General features: G+C 42.3%; 5 protein-coding genes across 5 annotated transcripts; all 5 read right to left on the bottom strand.

The window, feature by feature from the left end:
- Nucleotides 1–1,213: 1,213 nt before the first annotated feature.
- BJ212DRAFT_1304434 (uncharacterized protein) lies at nucleotides 1,214–2,110 on the bottom strand (the record flags this gene model as incomplete). The annotated part of the gene is made up of 4 exons (XM_041333607.1): nucleotides 1,214–1,270; nucleotides 1,295–1,575; nucleotides 1,633–1,761; nucleotides 1,819–2,110. The coding sequence occupies 4 exons, from the start codon at nucleotides 2,108–2,110 to the stop codon at nucleotides 1,214–1,216; spliced, it is 759 nt and encodes a 252-aa protein (XP_041186781.1).
- Nucleotides 2,111–2,878: 768 nt separating this feature from the next.
- Nucleotides 2,879–4,928, bottom strand: BJ212DRAFT_1304435 (uncharacterized protein; the record flags this gene model as incomplete). The annotated part of the gene is made up of 10 exons (XM_041333608.1): nucleotides 2,879–3,169; nucleotides 3,239–3,367; nucleotides 3,428–3,466; nucleotides 3,545–3,700; nucleotides 3,750–3,854; nucleotides 3,900–3,947; nucleotides 4,296–4,306; nucleotides 4,448–4,505; nucleotides 4,559–4,576; nucleotides 4,872–4,928. 10 exons carry the CDS (start codon nucleotides 4,926–4,928, stop codon nucleotides 2,879–2,881), a joined length of 912 nt encoding a protein of 303 aa, XP_041186782.1.
- Nucleotides 4,929–8,913: 3,985 nt separating this feature from the next.
- Nucleotides 8,914–10,095, bottom strand: BJ212DRAFT_1304436 (uncharacterized protein; the record flags this gene model as incomplete). Its single annotated transcript, XM_041333609.1, has 7 exons — nucleotides 8,914–9,029; nucleotides 9,073–9,225; nucleotides 9,290–9,391; nucleotides 9,441–9,589; nucleotides 9,619–9,652; nucleotides 9,767–9,881; nucleotides 10,033–10,095. The coding sequence occupies 7 exons, from the start codon at nucleotides 10,093–10,095 to the stop codon at nucleotides 8,914–8,916; spliced, it is 732 nt and encodes a 243-aa protein (XP_041186783.1).
- A 739-nt stretch (nucleotides 10,096–10,834) lies between these two features.
- BJ212DRAFT_1304437 (uncharacterized protein) lies at nucleotides 10,835–12,983 on the bottom strand (the record flags this gene model as incomplete). The annotated part of the gene is made up of 11 exons (XM_041333610.1): nucleotides 10,835–10,945; nucleotides 11,088–11,106; nucleotides 11,170–11,234; nucleotides 11,285–11,297; nucleotides 11,418–11,833; nucleotides 11,894–11,967; nucleotides 12,043–12,198; nucleotides 12,255–12,329; nucleotides 12,483–12,631; nucleotides 12,758–12,870; nucleotides 12,924–12,983. 11 exons carry the CDS (start codon nucleotides 12,981–12,983, stop codon nucleotides 10,835–10,837), a joined length of 1,251 nt encoding a protein of 416 aa, XP_041186784.1.
- Nucleotides 12,984–15,326: 2,343 nt separating this feature from the next.
- BJ212DRAFT_1486867 (uncharacterized protein) lies at nucleotides 15,327–16,028 on the bottom strand (the record flags this gene model as incomplete). Its single annotated transcript, XM_041341178.1, has 3 exons — nucleotides 15,327–15,369; nucleotides 15,421–15,849; nucleotides 15,901–16,028. 3 exons carry the CDS (start codon nucleotides 16,026–16,028, stop codon nucleotides 15,327–15,329), a joined length of 600 nt encoding a protein of 199 aa, XP_041186785.1.
- Nucleotides 16,029–16,240: the final 212 nt, after the last annotated feature.

Here is a 16,240-nt window from a genome sequence, read left to right on the forward strand (position 1 = left end):
CCACTTTATAATTTATTTAATGGTGGCATGATTGTTATGGTGTCATAAATGATCATTTATATAGTTTTAATATGTGCTCAAAAAACTATCCATATGAGTCATGATTTTGTAAGCCTTGTATCTCCACCATATCTCCTCTGATTCTCACGATGTGGTGCTCAATCCAAAGCCCTGAAGCAGCACTACAATATGGTATTAGCATGTCACTGAGGTCTTTATGTATTCTCACACAATATTGTAAATAGTAAAAAATGAAAAAACATGTGGACAGTTTTTTGAGCCACTGTATAGCCCTTTACCCAAGTACTATGTGTGCTGTGTTCATACTTATGTGTGTCATCTCTGTGTGTGTATTATTTTATGTGTGGAATAGTTGAATGAATCCAGTGCCATACATCCCTAACTGTTGGAAGTTGGACTGTTTTTGGTTTGTGACAAGCCATTGAAAATACTTGCTGCAGAGAAGCTTTCTTGAAGTCAAATGAAGTGTTTGACAAAGAGAGAGAGAGAGGAGGTCCAAGGTTGAAGGCAAACAAAGCATTTGACCCAGAGATAGGGAAATGATTCAAGGCCAGAGTCAAAGTTTCAAAGTGTTCAGCAGAGAGAGAGAAGAGGTCTAAGGTTAAAGTCAAACAAAGTGTTCAACATAGAGTTAGGGAAATGATCCAAGGTCAGAGTCAAAGTTTTGAAGTGTTTGGCAAAGAGAGAGAAGAGGTCTAAGACTGAAGTCAAATGTAGTGTTCAACACAGAGATAGGGAAACGATCCAAGGCCAGAGTCAAATGAAGTGTTTGGCAAAGAGAGAGAGAAGAGATCTAAGGCTGAAGTCAAATGAAGTGTTCAGCCCAGAGATAGGGAAATGGTCTAAGGCCAGAGTCAAACAAAGATTTTGGTAAAGAGAGAGAGAGAGAGAGAGAGAGAGAGAGAGAGAGAGAGAAGAGGTCTAAGGTTAAAGTCAAATGAAGTGTTCAATGCAAAATGGGGAAATGATCCAAGGCCAGAGTCAAATGAAGTGTTTGACACAGAGATGGGGAAATGATCCAAGCCAGAGTCAAATGAAGTGTTTGATGCAGAATGAGAAAGTGATCCAAGGCCAGAGTCAAACGAAGTGTTTGACACAGAATGAGGAAGTGATCCAAGGCCAGAGTCAAATGAAGTGTTCAACACAGAGATAGGAAAATGATCCAAGCCAGAGTCAAACAAAGTGTTCAATATTAATAGACATTAATATTGTAAGGTAGACCTTGCGCGCTTTTAGCAAACCTCATATGCTGTGACCAAGGTGTGACACTCACGGTGCAATCATGATGAGACGTGTTATAATCCTTAAAACCCAGCTCAGGCTCCCTTTGCACTGAGATTTCAATCTTGGACTTCTCTTTCTCCCACTCAAAGCCTGGTAGCAGAGTGGCCATACCCCAATCACCTAGTAAAGCCAGTCTGATTGGGGGAGGCTTATCATTCTCCCAGATTGGAATTGCTAGATTGCTCTTCAACTTCCTGATGCACAACCAAATATTGGCAGGGCTAATGCCCTGGTGGAGGATTTTCCTGCACTCAACTGCGAACTTGTGTGCTACACACATATAATGTTAGTGCTATTGCATTTATTCAGAAATGTCAATTGGTTTACCTTTCAAGGCCTTCAAGATAGCAGAGAAAAACTCTTTCTTGTGGGAAAACCACGATAGGTTCACACATACATCTTCAGTAACCATATGATAATGTACATGACCTTCATAGGGTGGGAGCTGCATGTTACCTCAATGGCACAACACAGTACTGTTCACAATATTATTGCTAGTTGCTGGGTCCTCACCTCTGATGAAGCGATCAATAACCTTGGTTGGAATACCATTGATGTGATTGAACCCAGGGTCAATCTTCAGATCTTCACCACCAAGGCAATCTAGGATATAGCCTTCAGGGATCACCTCAACAGTAGGCCAACAGTCTTTAATGGCAACCTGGCTACCAGGAGGAAGGAACAATTGTTTATAGAGTTTGAAAGTTTCAGAGGGGGAATTTTCAGGGGAGGCATCATCAGGGGGAAAAGAAGGGGGGAGCACAGGTGAGCTCCCAGATTCATTGCCAGATCTATCTTTGCTCATGTTGAAGTTAGGGGCCTTATCTCAAGTGGCAATAAGGACTTTAGTACTGCAACCAGTCAAAGTGTGATGGGGGAAAGTGCAGGCACTGACAGTAAAGTGCATTTGTCAAGAGGAGAACTTTGGGTTGAACACATGGGAAGGATCCATGTCAATGACATTAGATTCTGCAGCCTCAGCCCCCATTCCTGATCATAGCCAGTGGCCCTCCTGGTACCAATCATCATGGCAGTAAAGCACTATAAGAATGACAAAGGGAGTTTCTCAATGTCAAAGTCTTCAGAACAAAAGAAGCCCCTGCAATCAAGTATTGACAGGGTGAAGATGCTACAATCATGTATGCCCCTATTCATTTTCTCTTTCTTTACCTTGTATTATGTCATGAGCTGCATGATGCTGCCACTAGGCTTATCTCTGATTCATATCTTGTATTACATCATGATTGCCATTGCTGTCACTAGATGATCTATTCTTGTTATCACTGACATGTCCTTTCTTATCTCTGACTCATCATTGATCCCATACCTGCCCTAAATCACCTAAGATTCACTATATATAGTCAACAATGTATCTTGTAGTTCTTCACTTTAATCTTACTAGGTTTTACCTGAAACATCCTTTGCTTGAGACTTCCAATCTCTTGTCATCTGAACCATACTTTAAGTTAGAAGCACTCCTTCTGACTTGGCTTACACCAAACACTTGACTTATCATCTCACATAGAATCTTGGCAGAGGTCTTGACTCTTATTGAGTTGTCTGTCATTAAGAACTATCCTAGTTTGTAACAGAGGATGGACCCACACAATGCACCACTGATGGTGTGCACCTGCTGGTCACAGTCATCTAGCATGAACCATGACTTATTGATGAAGATGAATAGAGCATCCTTGTAGTGGGAAGTGCTTGAGGTATATTTTACCTCAATCACTGCTTGCACTTGGCCAAAGTCATTGCCCTTCTTGACCTTGCTTGTGAGAACTATGTCCAGCTTGCGAGAACCTCCAATAGCATTATTAGCACAAGACATAAACTCATATTTGTTGGTGGGAACTCTGGCAGTCTGACAACCAAATTCCAGGAAATACAACAGTTCCTAAAGGAACTTTGCAAGATGTTCTTCATATGTAACATTGGAGTTAGGAGGTGTCTTCTGATGCAAATCTGGTGTGTTTGTCCATTTTCCAGGGTGAGTTTCAGGCCTCTTGACATTGAATTGAGAGGGGTCATTAGGCTGGAAAAGCTCCTTGTCAACAAGCACCTACAAGAACTGAAAAAGTGTAGGTCAACACAATTTAGTTGGTAAGTTTGAAAATCACACCTTCTCAACAAGGGCACATGAGTCTTCTTCTTCCTGGGACTAAGACATTGGCACATTCTGAGTTTTGTGAATGCCCATGAAAATTCTTTTGGTGAGGTATTGATATGGGCTAAGGACATGTTTACCAAAAAACACATCAAAGTCCTCATCCCTGATGATGCAGCCCTTCAAGCCCATCTCAGGAAGCTTAAAGTCAAGAGCTTTTTGCATCACCTTATCTTCATGATCCAATCCTTGCATTGTGGAAGGGTTGACACCTGGGATCTGGCCAAGCTGATGATAATTGTTGCTTAGTCTTATCATTAAATAAATTACCACAAACCTTAGCAGAATGATGTACATGTTGGTTCCATCTGGCTGCTATGACAGAGCAGTTGGGGGGTAGCACTTCCCCAACAGAACTAGTACCTTCTGTCTTGGACTTTGCCTTTATTAGTAGCTAGGCACTGGTGCAATTCCCACAGAGACTTACCATCATCTTGAAGATAGCTTGGAACTTTACACTGACAAGGCTGTTGACCTGGAAGAATAGGCATGCTGATGAGTATGTCTTTATCATGCTTTTATGAATCACATTTGCCCATCGATTACAATCATGATTTCAAAAACATGACTTGATGGGAATTGGGGGTATTTGGGGTCTTTTTGGAATGTGCTTGCACCAGTGCTGGGTACTGATGGTACTGATGCCCTCTTCAAACCCAGTGAAAATTGACAAGGAGGTAGAATATATGTAGATATGGAACAAAAATATAAGCCATATGACATTTATTGATGACTTTCGACATGTTTAGCCAGATGAGACTTTTCAAGATGGAAAAAGAAAGAGGTCAAGAGGAAATTTAGATTGTTTAGATGTCATTCTCACTGTGTTTAGACCTATCAATACACATTTACATATGAATCATCAATCTAAAAACACATCAATATACATCTAATGCAAACAAATGAGATTGTCTATAGGTATCGCTATCATTTGGTGAGGGTATAGGGTATCACTGCTTGCTGTGCCTCACTGACATCCCGCCATGTGTCCTCTAGTCATTGTGGTCATTGTCTTGACCTTGTACAAATCCAGCTATGGAACAAGTTGGTCAGTACATACAATAGGATGTAGTGGACAGTGCTCACCTCCATCATCACCCTCTCCTGCGATGCAGTCTTACATTGACAGCACAATCCACATGTCCAAGTCAACACACTCACTTTTGCAATGGTTGCAACAGGATTAAGTTCACACAATGAGAACAGTGGTTAGATGAGATAAACTCTTTGGACAACTCAGTTATGATATGGAGTTGAAGGCAGCTGTGCTCAGGTGCGAGAATCCATTTGGTTTGGTTTGTACACCACTACGTCGCAAGCAATTGGAGAATGTTCACAGCCTATAAAGATGAATTGACTAATTTGTGAGTTCCTGATAGCTGAGATCATTGTCACTCACACAATCTTGGACCTCGATCTCGGTGCTTGATCCAGATTGTTCTATCTGTTCAATCATGACATTGATGACTCTCTTGAGGTCTTCGAGGAAGCTCTCTCATCCACTGCTTTGTCACTTCAGCAGCCCAGTATCTGAAGAGTTTCATAGCCAAGTGTATACATATGGTGGTTGTATTAGGCCTCAGAGATGCAATCTCTGGCTGGAGCATGTAGGGAATAAGTTTATCCAGTGTAGAAAGTTCACTATGTCATGATCATTCAGCATATTGGGAGGGAGTGAATTCATATGACACACCTGCAGTGCCCTTCATATATCCAAGTGGCTGCACATAGCACCTCAGAACAAATAACCTGCTCATATGCATGCAGCAAGAATGTATCATCTGACAATACCTTCACCATGTCAATGTTCAATACATATGTGAGGTCAATGAGGACTGAGAGGTACCATTTGAAATCAGTGATGTTGTCATATGTGCTTTGAGAACACATTGTCACTCCAGTCCCAGAAGTGCTGGAAGTGCACAAGATGGAAATTCTATCAATATTGGTGTGATTAAGAAAATAAGATAATGTCAAGTTACCTTGAGTTTCAGGCAAAGCACAACACTTGCTTGCTTGAGATGGTCGAGTGATATTGAGTCACAATAACCCAATCAAAATGTTGTCCTGGGACAACATCTTACAGAAATGCTGTACTTTTGTCTTGGAGATTGGAATCCTACCCTGTAGGAAATTGCTGTGCAGCACATGCACATGACTCTTCTGTGACAGTCATTAAATTGGCGATCTCAATCTTACATGATCATTCACTCAGAGTTATCCAGACTGACTTGACTGACTGTTAAGGTTGTACTCAAGGGTTAACAGATCCTAAGGGCTTCAGCCTCAGCTCATGCACTGTGCCCCTTACTCAAGTATTGCCTCTTATTTCAGGAAGGCAAGACTAACGCATCTGGAGGGTCAGATGGGTAGCATAGTGGATCTGGATGACTTCCAGATGAGGGATAAGTATTGTAAGACTAATCCAGATGAGTCCAGACTAGAAACTAGCAGTAATGGCTGTCATAGACAGAGGCGGATGCAGATAGACTATAGGAATCAATCCTAAGTCTCAGAGGGTGACAAGAGTAGTGGTACTCAGGTCCAGAGGACAGGAATGAGCAGAACTAAGTTGATATTTGAACTGAGGTGCTACAGAGAGTTACAGGAGGTTATATACTATAGGTATCTAACAGAATGATCAATCAGCAGAGTCCAAGGCTATGTATGAAGCATATGGATAGTCTATTGGTAAGTAGAATTGGATCATAAATCATGAAATGGAAATGAAGCATAGGTAATGGATCAGGGAGCAGGATGGATATACAGATAGCTGAAATACCAGAGTTAGGGGATTACTGAAAGGAGACAAGTGCTGGTTGTGGATTTGGATGAATTGTGGACTGGACTGGACGAGTGGACAGATTGGATGACAAAGATGTTGGAGGGAGATAAGATGTGGATAGGATCAGAGATAAGATGTGGATTGGATCTGAGATGAGATAAGGATCAGATCTGAGATCCAGATATGCAGATATGACACTGACCTTATTAAACATTTAGCAGTCAGTCTGGCCAGTCTAGTAGATTATTATGTAAGCTTGAGATCACCATACAATTGAAGTCAGTCTGGTCAGTCTCAACACTTAAATATGAAAATGGTTGATTTGCATTAGCAGCACCTGGTACAAATTTATAGTAATACATGACTCTTGAGTGATGGTGCCACTCTTCTCTAGGTGAGGGACCCACTCCAGTGGAGAGTTGGCTGGGCTGCTCTGGAGCTTGTCCTTTGGTTACTGTAGGGGGGAAATCTCAGGGAGTTAAGCCGGTGAAGCTCAACCCACTCTGTTCAAGGAAATGGCAAAGTATAAATCAGTGCAAGTAGGCTAGGGCCAAACCCAATCTCTGGTCAATAACAATTTCTCATCTGTCTGTTTATTGACAAGTCACATGCATCATGCAGGCAAGAACATTCAAAATTGATTAGCTTTTCATCCATACTAAGATAAGATTGAAACATGGATATACAGTGGCTCAAAAAAGTGTCTCAATTTTTGTGACTTTTTGTGTAATTGCTGTATTATGAGCCAGGGTGTGAGAATATGACTAAGCCATAGGGAGGTGTGGAAAAGCTCAGCTTCTAAGCTTTATGTTTAATCCCTATAGTGTGGGAAGATTATGTTATCAAGTGAAGATATGGTCAATTTGATTTGGTGACTCATTGAGACACTTTTTTGACTTTCAGTTTGACCAACACAATCTCTATAATTCTGGTACTTGGTGTTTCCTCCCATTGCTCTAATTACTTCTGCCATTCTTCTATGCATACTATCTATCAATTTGAGGCATTCCTCATCAACAATCTTGCACCACTCTGCTGCAACTCTCTCCCACAGCTGAAATAACCCCTATTGAGGATCTTGATAGACTGTAAGTGATATCTTGAGTAATTACCAGGGCTGTTTAATAAGGTTGAGGTCTGAGGACTGAACTTGCCATGATAGAACACTGATATCATAGTTTTTAAAACCATTTATGGTCAACTTGAAGTATGCTTAGGGTCATTGTCTTGTTAGAAGATAATGTTTTCTTCATCAATTCTTAATTCTTGCATGCTTCTGAGCAGATACTTTTCCAAAATTGAAATGTGCTGCTTCACATTCATCCCCCCCCCCACCTTACAGAGAATTCCTACTCCATTCCACCCCATACAACACTATACCATCAAGTTTCATACTCCATATTTTAGTGTTTTCTTGACCTTTCTTTCTTCTAGTAGTTCTTCTGCATTTCATTACATATATTCCTAGCCATCTGACCCCATCCTATTGATTTTTGTCTCATGTGACCAGGTAGTCCTATTCCAGTCCTCAACAGTCCAATATTGAGGCTTTAAAGCAAAGGCTAATCTCCTTCCTATATAGGCTGAAGACAGGAAGGGCTTTTCTGCCTGTTTATAGCTTTAAGAATGGCTGCCTTAAGAGTACCCCTGACTATTTGAGTGGAGAGAGCAGTGTAGATGATGTAATTGATGAATTTGGTGGCTTGAGTAGCATTGGCAGCCTGCTTAGTTGGAATATTATGAACAAGAGATTTTTTGTTATATGATATAAGCTTGAAAGGACAATCTAGTTTGATATTTTTCTTATCTGGAATGACTTTTTATGATCCTAATGATAGCACCCAGCTCAGACCAGTTTTAGTAGCAATCTGCCTGGTATACAGATTAGAAGAGCTAATGATAATAACAGTAGGGGCTATTTCAGTTGTGGGAGAGAGTTGCAGCAGAGTGGTGTAAGATTGTTGATGAGGAATGCCTCAAATTGATAGATAGTATGCATAGAAGAGTGGCAGAAGTAATTAGAGCAATGGGAGGAAACACCAAGTACCAGAATTATAGAGATTGTGTTGGTCAAACTGAAAGTCAAAAAAGTGTCTCAATGAGTCACCAAATCAAATTGACCATATTCTCACTTGATGACATAATTGTCTCACACTAGAGGGAGCAAACATAAAGCTTAGAAGCCGAGCTTTCCCACACCTCCCTATGGCTTAGTCATATTCTCACACCCTAGCTCATAATACAGAAATTACACAAAAAGTCACAAACATTGAGACACTTTTTTAAGCCACTGTATATATTGTAATGAATGAAATTGTCATGTGGGAGTCTGGTGTTGCATTGGTCCAGCCAGTGTTGCTAGTGGCACCAACCAAGTCCATCCATCCAAACTCCTCTGTTGGTGAGTTCTACATGATGTGTACTGTATCTTGGATATGCCATCTTCCAAGTCAAGTACTTTAGTTACATTATCACATTGTCTGCATGCCCATTAAACTTTATGTTAGGAGATGGACAATTTGGGAATCACCAATGCAAGGAGGATTGCTGTTCAGATGTAATTTTGAGACTGTTCGCTTACCATTACAAACAGAAAATGTATGCATACAAGGACAAAAAGGTGAACAGATAGTGATGAAACTCTACTCCCTATGAATCAGCCAAGCTGGCTGGTAATGTCATTGGTCTCCTGGAATTGCCTAAGTGTGCTGCTTCCATAGTGTCCTAGGTCACCAAGCTGCCTACATTTTCTCCTAGGTTTATGGCTGGAACCTGTTGGTTAGTGATGCAATTCTGATTTGGTGCTGTGGCTTACCAGGTCTTTCATAGTGGGGCTCATTAGAAGATGTTGAGGAGCTATGACAGTGCTTTTGAGCTTCTTTTACCATAGCAGAGCCTATGGTGGTGCAAATTTTTGGAGTCAGATTGACCTCCAAGTTGACACAGGTGTTCTTGTCTAGCTCAGAATCTTGTATATATGATTGTAAATAAGCATCATTCACTGTCACTGTAGGAGAGGAAGATGTACATACCTGAGGTAGCAGCATGAGGCACCAGATCATCACTGATGCTAGTATCATATCCATCAAGGCCCCAGTTGAGCAGCTGGGTGAGTGGAGGACCAGAAGGCACCTCTGTGCAGATATCCTCTAGAATCTGAGAGCTGTTGGTATCAGTTTTAACTGCATCCCTCAGCACTACCAAGATTCTCTCCACATTCTCTGTCATGGCATTCCTCCCCTTCTTCTCCACCATCATATTCCTCCCTCTCATTACCTCTCTCTTTGTTCTCCCAGTATTCTGAATTGTCTCTCTTGTCTGCTATTCCATGACTGTCACAGGCCACATCATCATCCTTTACCTGACAGGAGTTGTCTTATACAAGACTTTGAGTGCTTGCGCAGCAGAAAATAGCCAAGTAACCCACCATTTTCATTATTTGTGAAGTCACCTCTCTCCACTTGGCCCCTTCCCAGTATCCTCTGCTCTGTTCACTAGCTTCCACTTACACTCATGGGCCTTTGCCTCTTCAACAAGGTGTAGCTCATCTTCCTGTGAGGAAAGTATGATGAACTTTGTGTTTTTCATGACAGATGCATCATTGGCTTCCTCCATGTCAGAACACTAGTAAGCAGCTGCCAATGTCTCAGAAGATGGAACTTCATTCTGGAAGACCTGCTTTTTTGACTTAGAAGACTGACACTGTGTGTATGCATTGGCATTCAAGAACTGATGACAGTAAGCACTAGCATAGTGCATTATGGCTACAACTCACCTTCACTAAGTTTTCAAGTGCACTATTGCACCTCAGGCCTAAGGAGAGGTTGCTCTTGTACATTGACAGCTCCTGTGGTATCCTCCTAGGCTATGGGACTTTTGCATAGTGTTAACAATAGCCTGTACTTGATTGGACTGTCTTGAGCGCATGACATCATGCTTGTGTGCAGCTGACTCAAAGCCTAGATCAAAGGAATGCTCTACTTTGGTAAGCACATGTTGGTTGACTGCCAGCCCATCCTAGCCATGTGAAATTAACAAGATGTGGGATCAAGGCCTTGGTGTTGGTGAGTGTTGTCTGCCTCTTTGCACCAGGAAATAGCAACATGGTATAAGGCAGTATTCTCCTCCAGAGCAAATCTGATTACAGCAGCCTCTCCTGCTAGATCCTCTAGCAGCTCTGGCCTATATGCATTGATGACTGCCTGTTCAGCTATTACCATGCAGGCCATAAGGTGCATGGCACGGGAGTGTGAGGCCACTAATTTTATCAATCACTCAAAGGTGTGGAACTGGATGAGCCTCATGCCTTGAAAAGTGCCCTCAGTGACATCACTAGAAATCTTTGACTGGTGAGTCCAAGGCTGATAGAGATTGCATGCCTGCAAGATGTTGACTTTGGTCCTACCATTCAAGATCTTTTGAGTGTCCAAAGCCTCAATATATAAGTCCTGCCTGCACCTCCTCTCCTCTTCATGAGCTGTAGCCCTGTGCTCAGCATGTTCATCATGACTCCCATCATCTTTATCATCATCATCAGCATCAGAGGACTCTTCACCACTCAATGGCAATAAATCTTCTCAGTCATCCTCCTCTTTGCAGTTCTGCTGTCCCTTTGTCACCTTCTTTTTCTTCTTTCCCTTGTTACCCATAGGACTATCTCCAAGGCCAAAGGTAGCCAGAAGCTGCTGCTAGTTGGTAATGCATTGGGGCATATTGATCTTAGCCAACTGCCATTCCATGTTTATGTATTTGGCAAACATTGAGAAAAATGAATGGTGAATCTGAGGCAAATAAGTATGCTGTGAAAGATGACTAGTAGTGAAATCAAACCTCAACAACTGCTTCACACCTGCATATTGGGTTGAAATTTGGGTGTCCCATGATTGCTCATATCATGTGTGCACTTGCTGACCCAGGCTCCCAGTCTTTTCCATGTCCCTTTGTCATGTATAGCATTGGAGAGAACCATGAGGAGACCTATGAATATTGAATGCTAGGCTAAAATAAGGAATGAACACAATACTCACCTTAACAATTGACCTTTCAATCATGCTCATGTTTCAAACCAGAGTCATGATTACTGAGTAGGACATGAATGGAAATGAGCAATAGTTGACCCAATTTGAGTTATATAGAACCAGGGCTGCCTTGCCAGCACACCCTAGCAGTGCAGAGCAGACATCCAAGTCCAAGTCCTTTGTCTCATTAGCACTTAGGACCTCATTGGCATACTCATCCATGGCGGCAACCACTGCATAGCTGTACTCCTTGAATGTGGTTAACCACATCTCATCCTGATCATCACCAAATCTATATGAAGCTGGAGTATTGTTGCCCAAGTGAGTGTCAAAAAAACTTTTCAGTTTGTCACATAGAGGATCAGAAATGGCATTGAGGACAGGCATAGCCCACTTCAAATCCTCTAATATTTCTTCTTTCTTGATCTTCAGTTTCTGGAATGATGTGCTGGTCTTGCTCTTTGCTTCTATTTTTTGATACTCAGCCAGGGTGTCAGACACAGTATTGAAGCACCAACAAAGCTGATTTTCAAGATGAGCAGTTGCATAGGCAATGAGCTGCATAAGTGACCAACAATGAGTGCTATAGTATATATGTAGAATCCAGAACATACACACTCCTCCATAGCCTGACAACATAACCTTGTGGAATTGATTCAGCTGCATCTCAGGGGAATAGATGTAGTAGGTACCTGAAGAGACAAGATTCTTGAGGTGACCAAAGACATAGTCCTGAGACAACAGCTCTGTCTATTTGGCTGCTGGACCTTTGGCCATAGGGATGCATTCTATGTGCCATGATGTTTTGTTGTTTGCTTCTAACATCTTGTACCTCTGGATTAGGCCCTCCTCAGGAGACTGCATATAGATGTGCTTGGTCTCATTCCTGGAGATGTGTATTCCTACTAGATCATCTACCTGATCTATAGTGGAACATTCAGTAGCTGCTGCACTGCAGCCTCAAGAGTATACTACTCACTGGCATCAAAGACTGTGACTATCCATTGGCCATAATACTCAAGGACTTCCCTAAGCCTGTGCAAACATTGTTTGACTGTGACCATGTTGTCAATATTGTTAATCTCTGCTGCTACAATGTCTTCCACTGCCTGTTTTTCCATATGCCACTCCTCAATTTCAAGGGCATAGACATCTCTTTGCATCTTCAAAACCTATTTCTAGATAGCTTCAGTCTGATGACACCCACCAGCAGCCTTTATTTTCCAATCCTTCGGTGCCTTGTCTGAAATACATAGAATAGGAAGCTCATCCCTCTTCTTGTGGTCCTTCTCCATGGTGTCTTCAACTATCCATTCCTTAGGTAGGACCAAAGGAAATGCATGTATGGGGTTGAATCTGTTCACACCATTTATCAAGAATGATTGATACAGTGACTGCACCTGGTTTTGCATGAGAGGGCAGGGGTTCCAGCCACCAAAGGATAGGCTGTTGTAGTTTTCCATGAGATCAAAGTGGGCATACCCCACAATTGCCTTATTTGCACTCTTATCAAGCCTAGCATCCTCCTTGACATTATGATCCAGTGATGCAGTACCAGATCCCTGGTGGGAGTCCAGCAAGGCTGTGTTTCCAACCTGTTCAAAACAAATTGTATCAACATTATTTGGTGTGGGGTTGAATTACTCACCTTCTCTCTTCCAGCCTTTGTTTTAGCTTTTTCCCCATCCTTGGTCAATCTCAGAGGCATGTTTTGTCAATTTGGGGTGCTGTGCAAGCAAAATTGTTGTGGAATACAGACCAGGGATAATATCTGGGAAAAGCCTTGGACTGCTTGAAGCTGTTGAAGTCAGAGTCAGAGTGTCATGGGAAAACCTTATTTCCAAAGCAGTTTTCTGTTGTAATCAAAGTCACAGTATGTGGTAATATTACAATTATTCTCTATAGTCTGGTATATGCTTAGTATTTTCATCATATTGAAGAGAAAAGAAGTTGGCATCAGCTCACCACATGCGATCTATGTCCATTTACCTCAAGCAAACTTACATTGTTTATCCTACAAAACTCAAGGTATATTTTGTCATTTTGTTTTCTCTTATTGAACTAACATTCAAGAGTTTCCAAATTTGTACAAAAGAAAAATTATAGGCCATCATATGGGAGACCAATGATTTTGGAAATTTCGTTCAAGTTCCCTTGAGGTGCTTAACTTAAGTACCTTGAATAGCTGAACTTGTCATATCCTGTATGCCAGACATAGATCCCATCATATTCCCACACTTTCTGGACCTATTTCCGGACCCCATATCTGACTCATTCCTGGATCCCCTATCCTGTCCACCCTACACACATTCCATCCAGCAAGACATCTGGACTTTACCTCCTCTCAGATTCCAGACTACATCCACCATCTCACATATCTCAGTCCTGTTTCTGCCCTACCTTCTGGATCCCCAGATCTCTGGACCTCTGGATATTGACTGTTACTATCTCTGGACCTATTCCCACCCTCTGTCCAAGATCCTGCACCTATCCCCATTTAGGCATCTCTGCCTTTCTGGTTCTCAGTTATCTCTGTTTCCGTCTTGCTGATTGATCCTTGTATGAGTCTTCATCTCCGAGTTCATTTACTTATGTTCCATCTTACTTACTAATGTGTTTCCACATGCTCATACATAGCCTTACTCTGTTGCTTACTGATCCCCTCAGATATTCTCCAGTATATAACCCTTGTAGATACTCCTGTAGTTTCCTTAGTCTGAATATCATCTTAGATCCTGTCCTACTTGCCCAATCTTCTTCCAGACTTCAGTCCATCTGAGTCTTGTCCTTTTCCATAAGGCCTAGGGATGGATTCCCTAGGCCAGAATTCCAGACCTTCAGATTTGTCCCCTATGTCTCTGTCCCAAGTCTAGGGATTGCTTCTCTAGGCTGGAGTCTTGCCTTTCCAGCACTTACCCTCTCTCCAGACATTGGTCCACTTCCTGTCTCTCCAACTCTACCTCTGTTTGCTTCTACATCAGACGAAGTCCAATGTAGCCCCTATTCCTTCTGGACCCCCGGACATCCTGTCCTGTGCACCTCTGGGCATCCTGCCCTTCAGACATTCCACCCCCTGTACCTTCAGATGTCCTGTCCTCCAAACCTTCAGTCCTCCTGTCCTTCATACCCCCAGACATCCTATCCTCCTGTCCTCCATACTTCCAGACCTCCAGACATCCTACCCTTCCATCCCATTTCCTGTAGAAGTACTACCCTGCAGTGGGGACTCTCCTGAGCACTTCCTCCATTCCTCCGGAAATCTCCTGCGCTCCTCTGGACGTTTCCCATGCTCTTCCGGACTTCATCAGACCATCATCAGACTTCCTCTGAAATGAAGGGCACATACTTGGGTAAGGGGCACAGCATACAAGCTGAGGCCAAGCCCCTCTGAGTCAGTCTCTCTCTCCTTTGAGCATAGTTCTTAACAGAACTGACAACTATGTGACAATAGATAGGAGGTTGAAGAGGGTGAAAGGAAAGAAGTCATGTCGTAGAATTCAGTGACCATGTCATTGAAGTCATGGAAGTCTGTAGCTATTTGGGACAAGTTGGGTCAGTCAATTAAATTAAGGTGAGGCAAGTCAGTCATTGATCCATACTTTGTAAGCAAATCACAAGTCCTTCTCTATTGGTAAGTTCTCCCAGGGGTTTTACTAAGACTCTGAAGAAGAAAACCAAAGAACCAAAGGAAGGCAGCAAGAGAGGTTGGTTCTGAGCTGGTAGAACAGTGGAATGAGATTGAGAGAAACACCCTGCAACTGTAAGGGACTGGCAGGTCTAGTGTGAGCACTTGAATGGGGAGTGTGTGTAAAACTTTACAAAAGAGAACTGGAAGAGTTGATATCCCAATAGTGCTGATTTTCCCAGAATGCCATAAATTATCATCCCAGGATGACATTTTGATCAGCCAATTGCATTAGAACTATATCCACTTACATTGAGAAAACATACACCATGTATCATACAAAACTCAAGGTATCTTTGGCTCCTCCTTTTTCTTACCAAAGTAACATCTAGATGTTTCCAAGTTTGTATATATGAGTGGGCAGCCTCATATTTCACAAGAACATGTCCATAAAGCAAGTGCACCAGACCTAAAAGACTGAAATGCCAGCCTTGATTTCTTGGCACATCGCAAAGCATACCAGTGAGCCTTGTGGTTGCAAGTGTAACCATAAGTGAACAGAAGGGGTAGCATATGAAAGTGCAAGGGGAGGAGGCAATCAACACTGAAAACAGAGGCAGCATGATGGAGGGTGATCTCCAGCCATTGCCAGCTAGTCTTTTTCTCAGTGGAAAGAGCATGTGTTATTCCACAAGTGACTATTTGAATGGTGGAAAGATGCTGAAGGAGAGGACCTGTGTATTTGAGCTCCATGTCATCCAGGGTGGCTGCGATCTGTAAATACTGAGACAGTTCAAATCTCAATTCGAACATTTCCTTGGGGTCAGGATCTTTGTGCTTGAAATCCAATTTGACCTCAGTGGCAATGGGATACACTGTCTGCATGGCCAAGAAGAGGACCAAGTTGGTCTCTCTCAGGTAGAGAAAGTTGCGGTTGCTCATAGGTGATCTGGACTGGATGTTAGAGAGTTTGACATGGTTGGTGAGATCCATTACTTACATGGTTGTTGTGGAGGGAGCATGTAAGGGCTTGGGAAGTGCATTTGCACCTTGCTGTTGAGTGGATGTCTGCATCAAATTATGAAGCAAAGGTCTTAGAAGTAGACTAATATTGGACCTGTTGAACATGCTGGTTCAACAGTCAATAGCAAGTCCAAGTGAATGTCAAACAGAACATCTGATGTGGCAACAAAGTGAAGAGCAAGAAATGTGGAACACCAATATTTGACAAGAAGCAAGGTATGGTAGTGGGTATGTGCTTTTGATCGTGCAGAAGTGTTTTCAAAGGACTTGAGTAAGACAATGCAAAAGACCATAAGTGGGATGTGGTGATCCTGGCT

Source organism: Suillus subaureus (genome assembly GCF_016647635.1).
Source record: "Suillus subaureus strain MN1 chromosome Unknown BJ212scaffold_62, whole genome shotgun sequence".
Lineage (NCBI taxonomy): Eukaryota > Fungi > Basidiomycota > Agaricomycetes > Boletales > Suillaceae > Suillus > Suillus subaureus.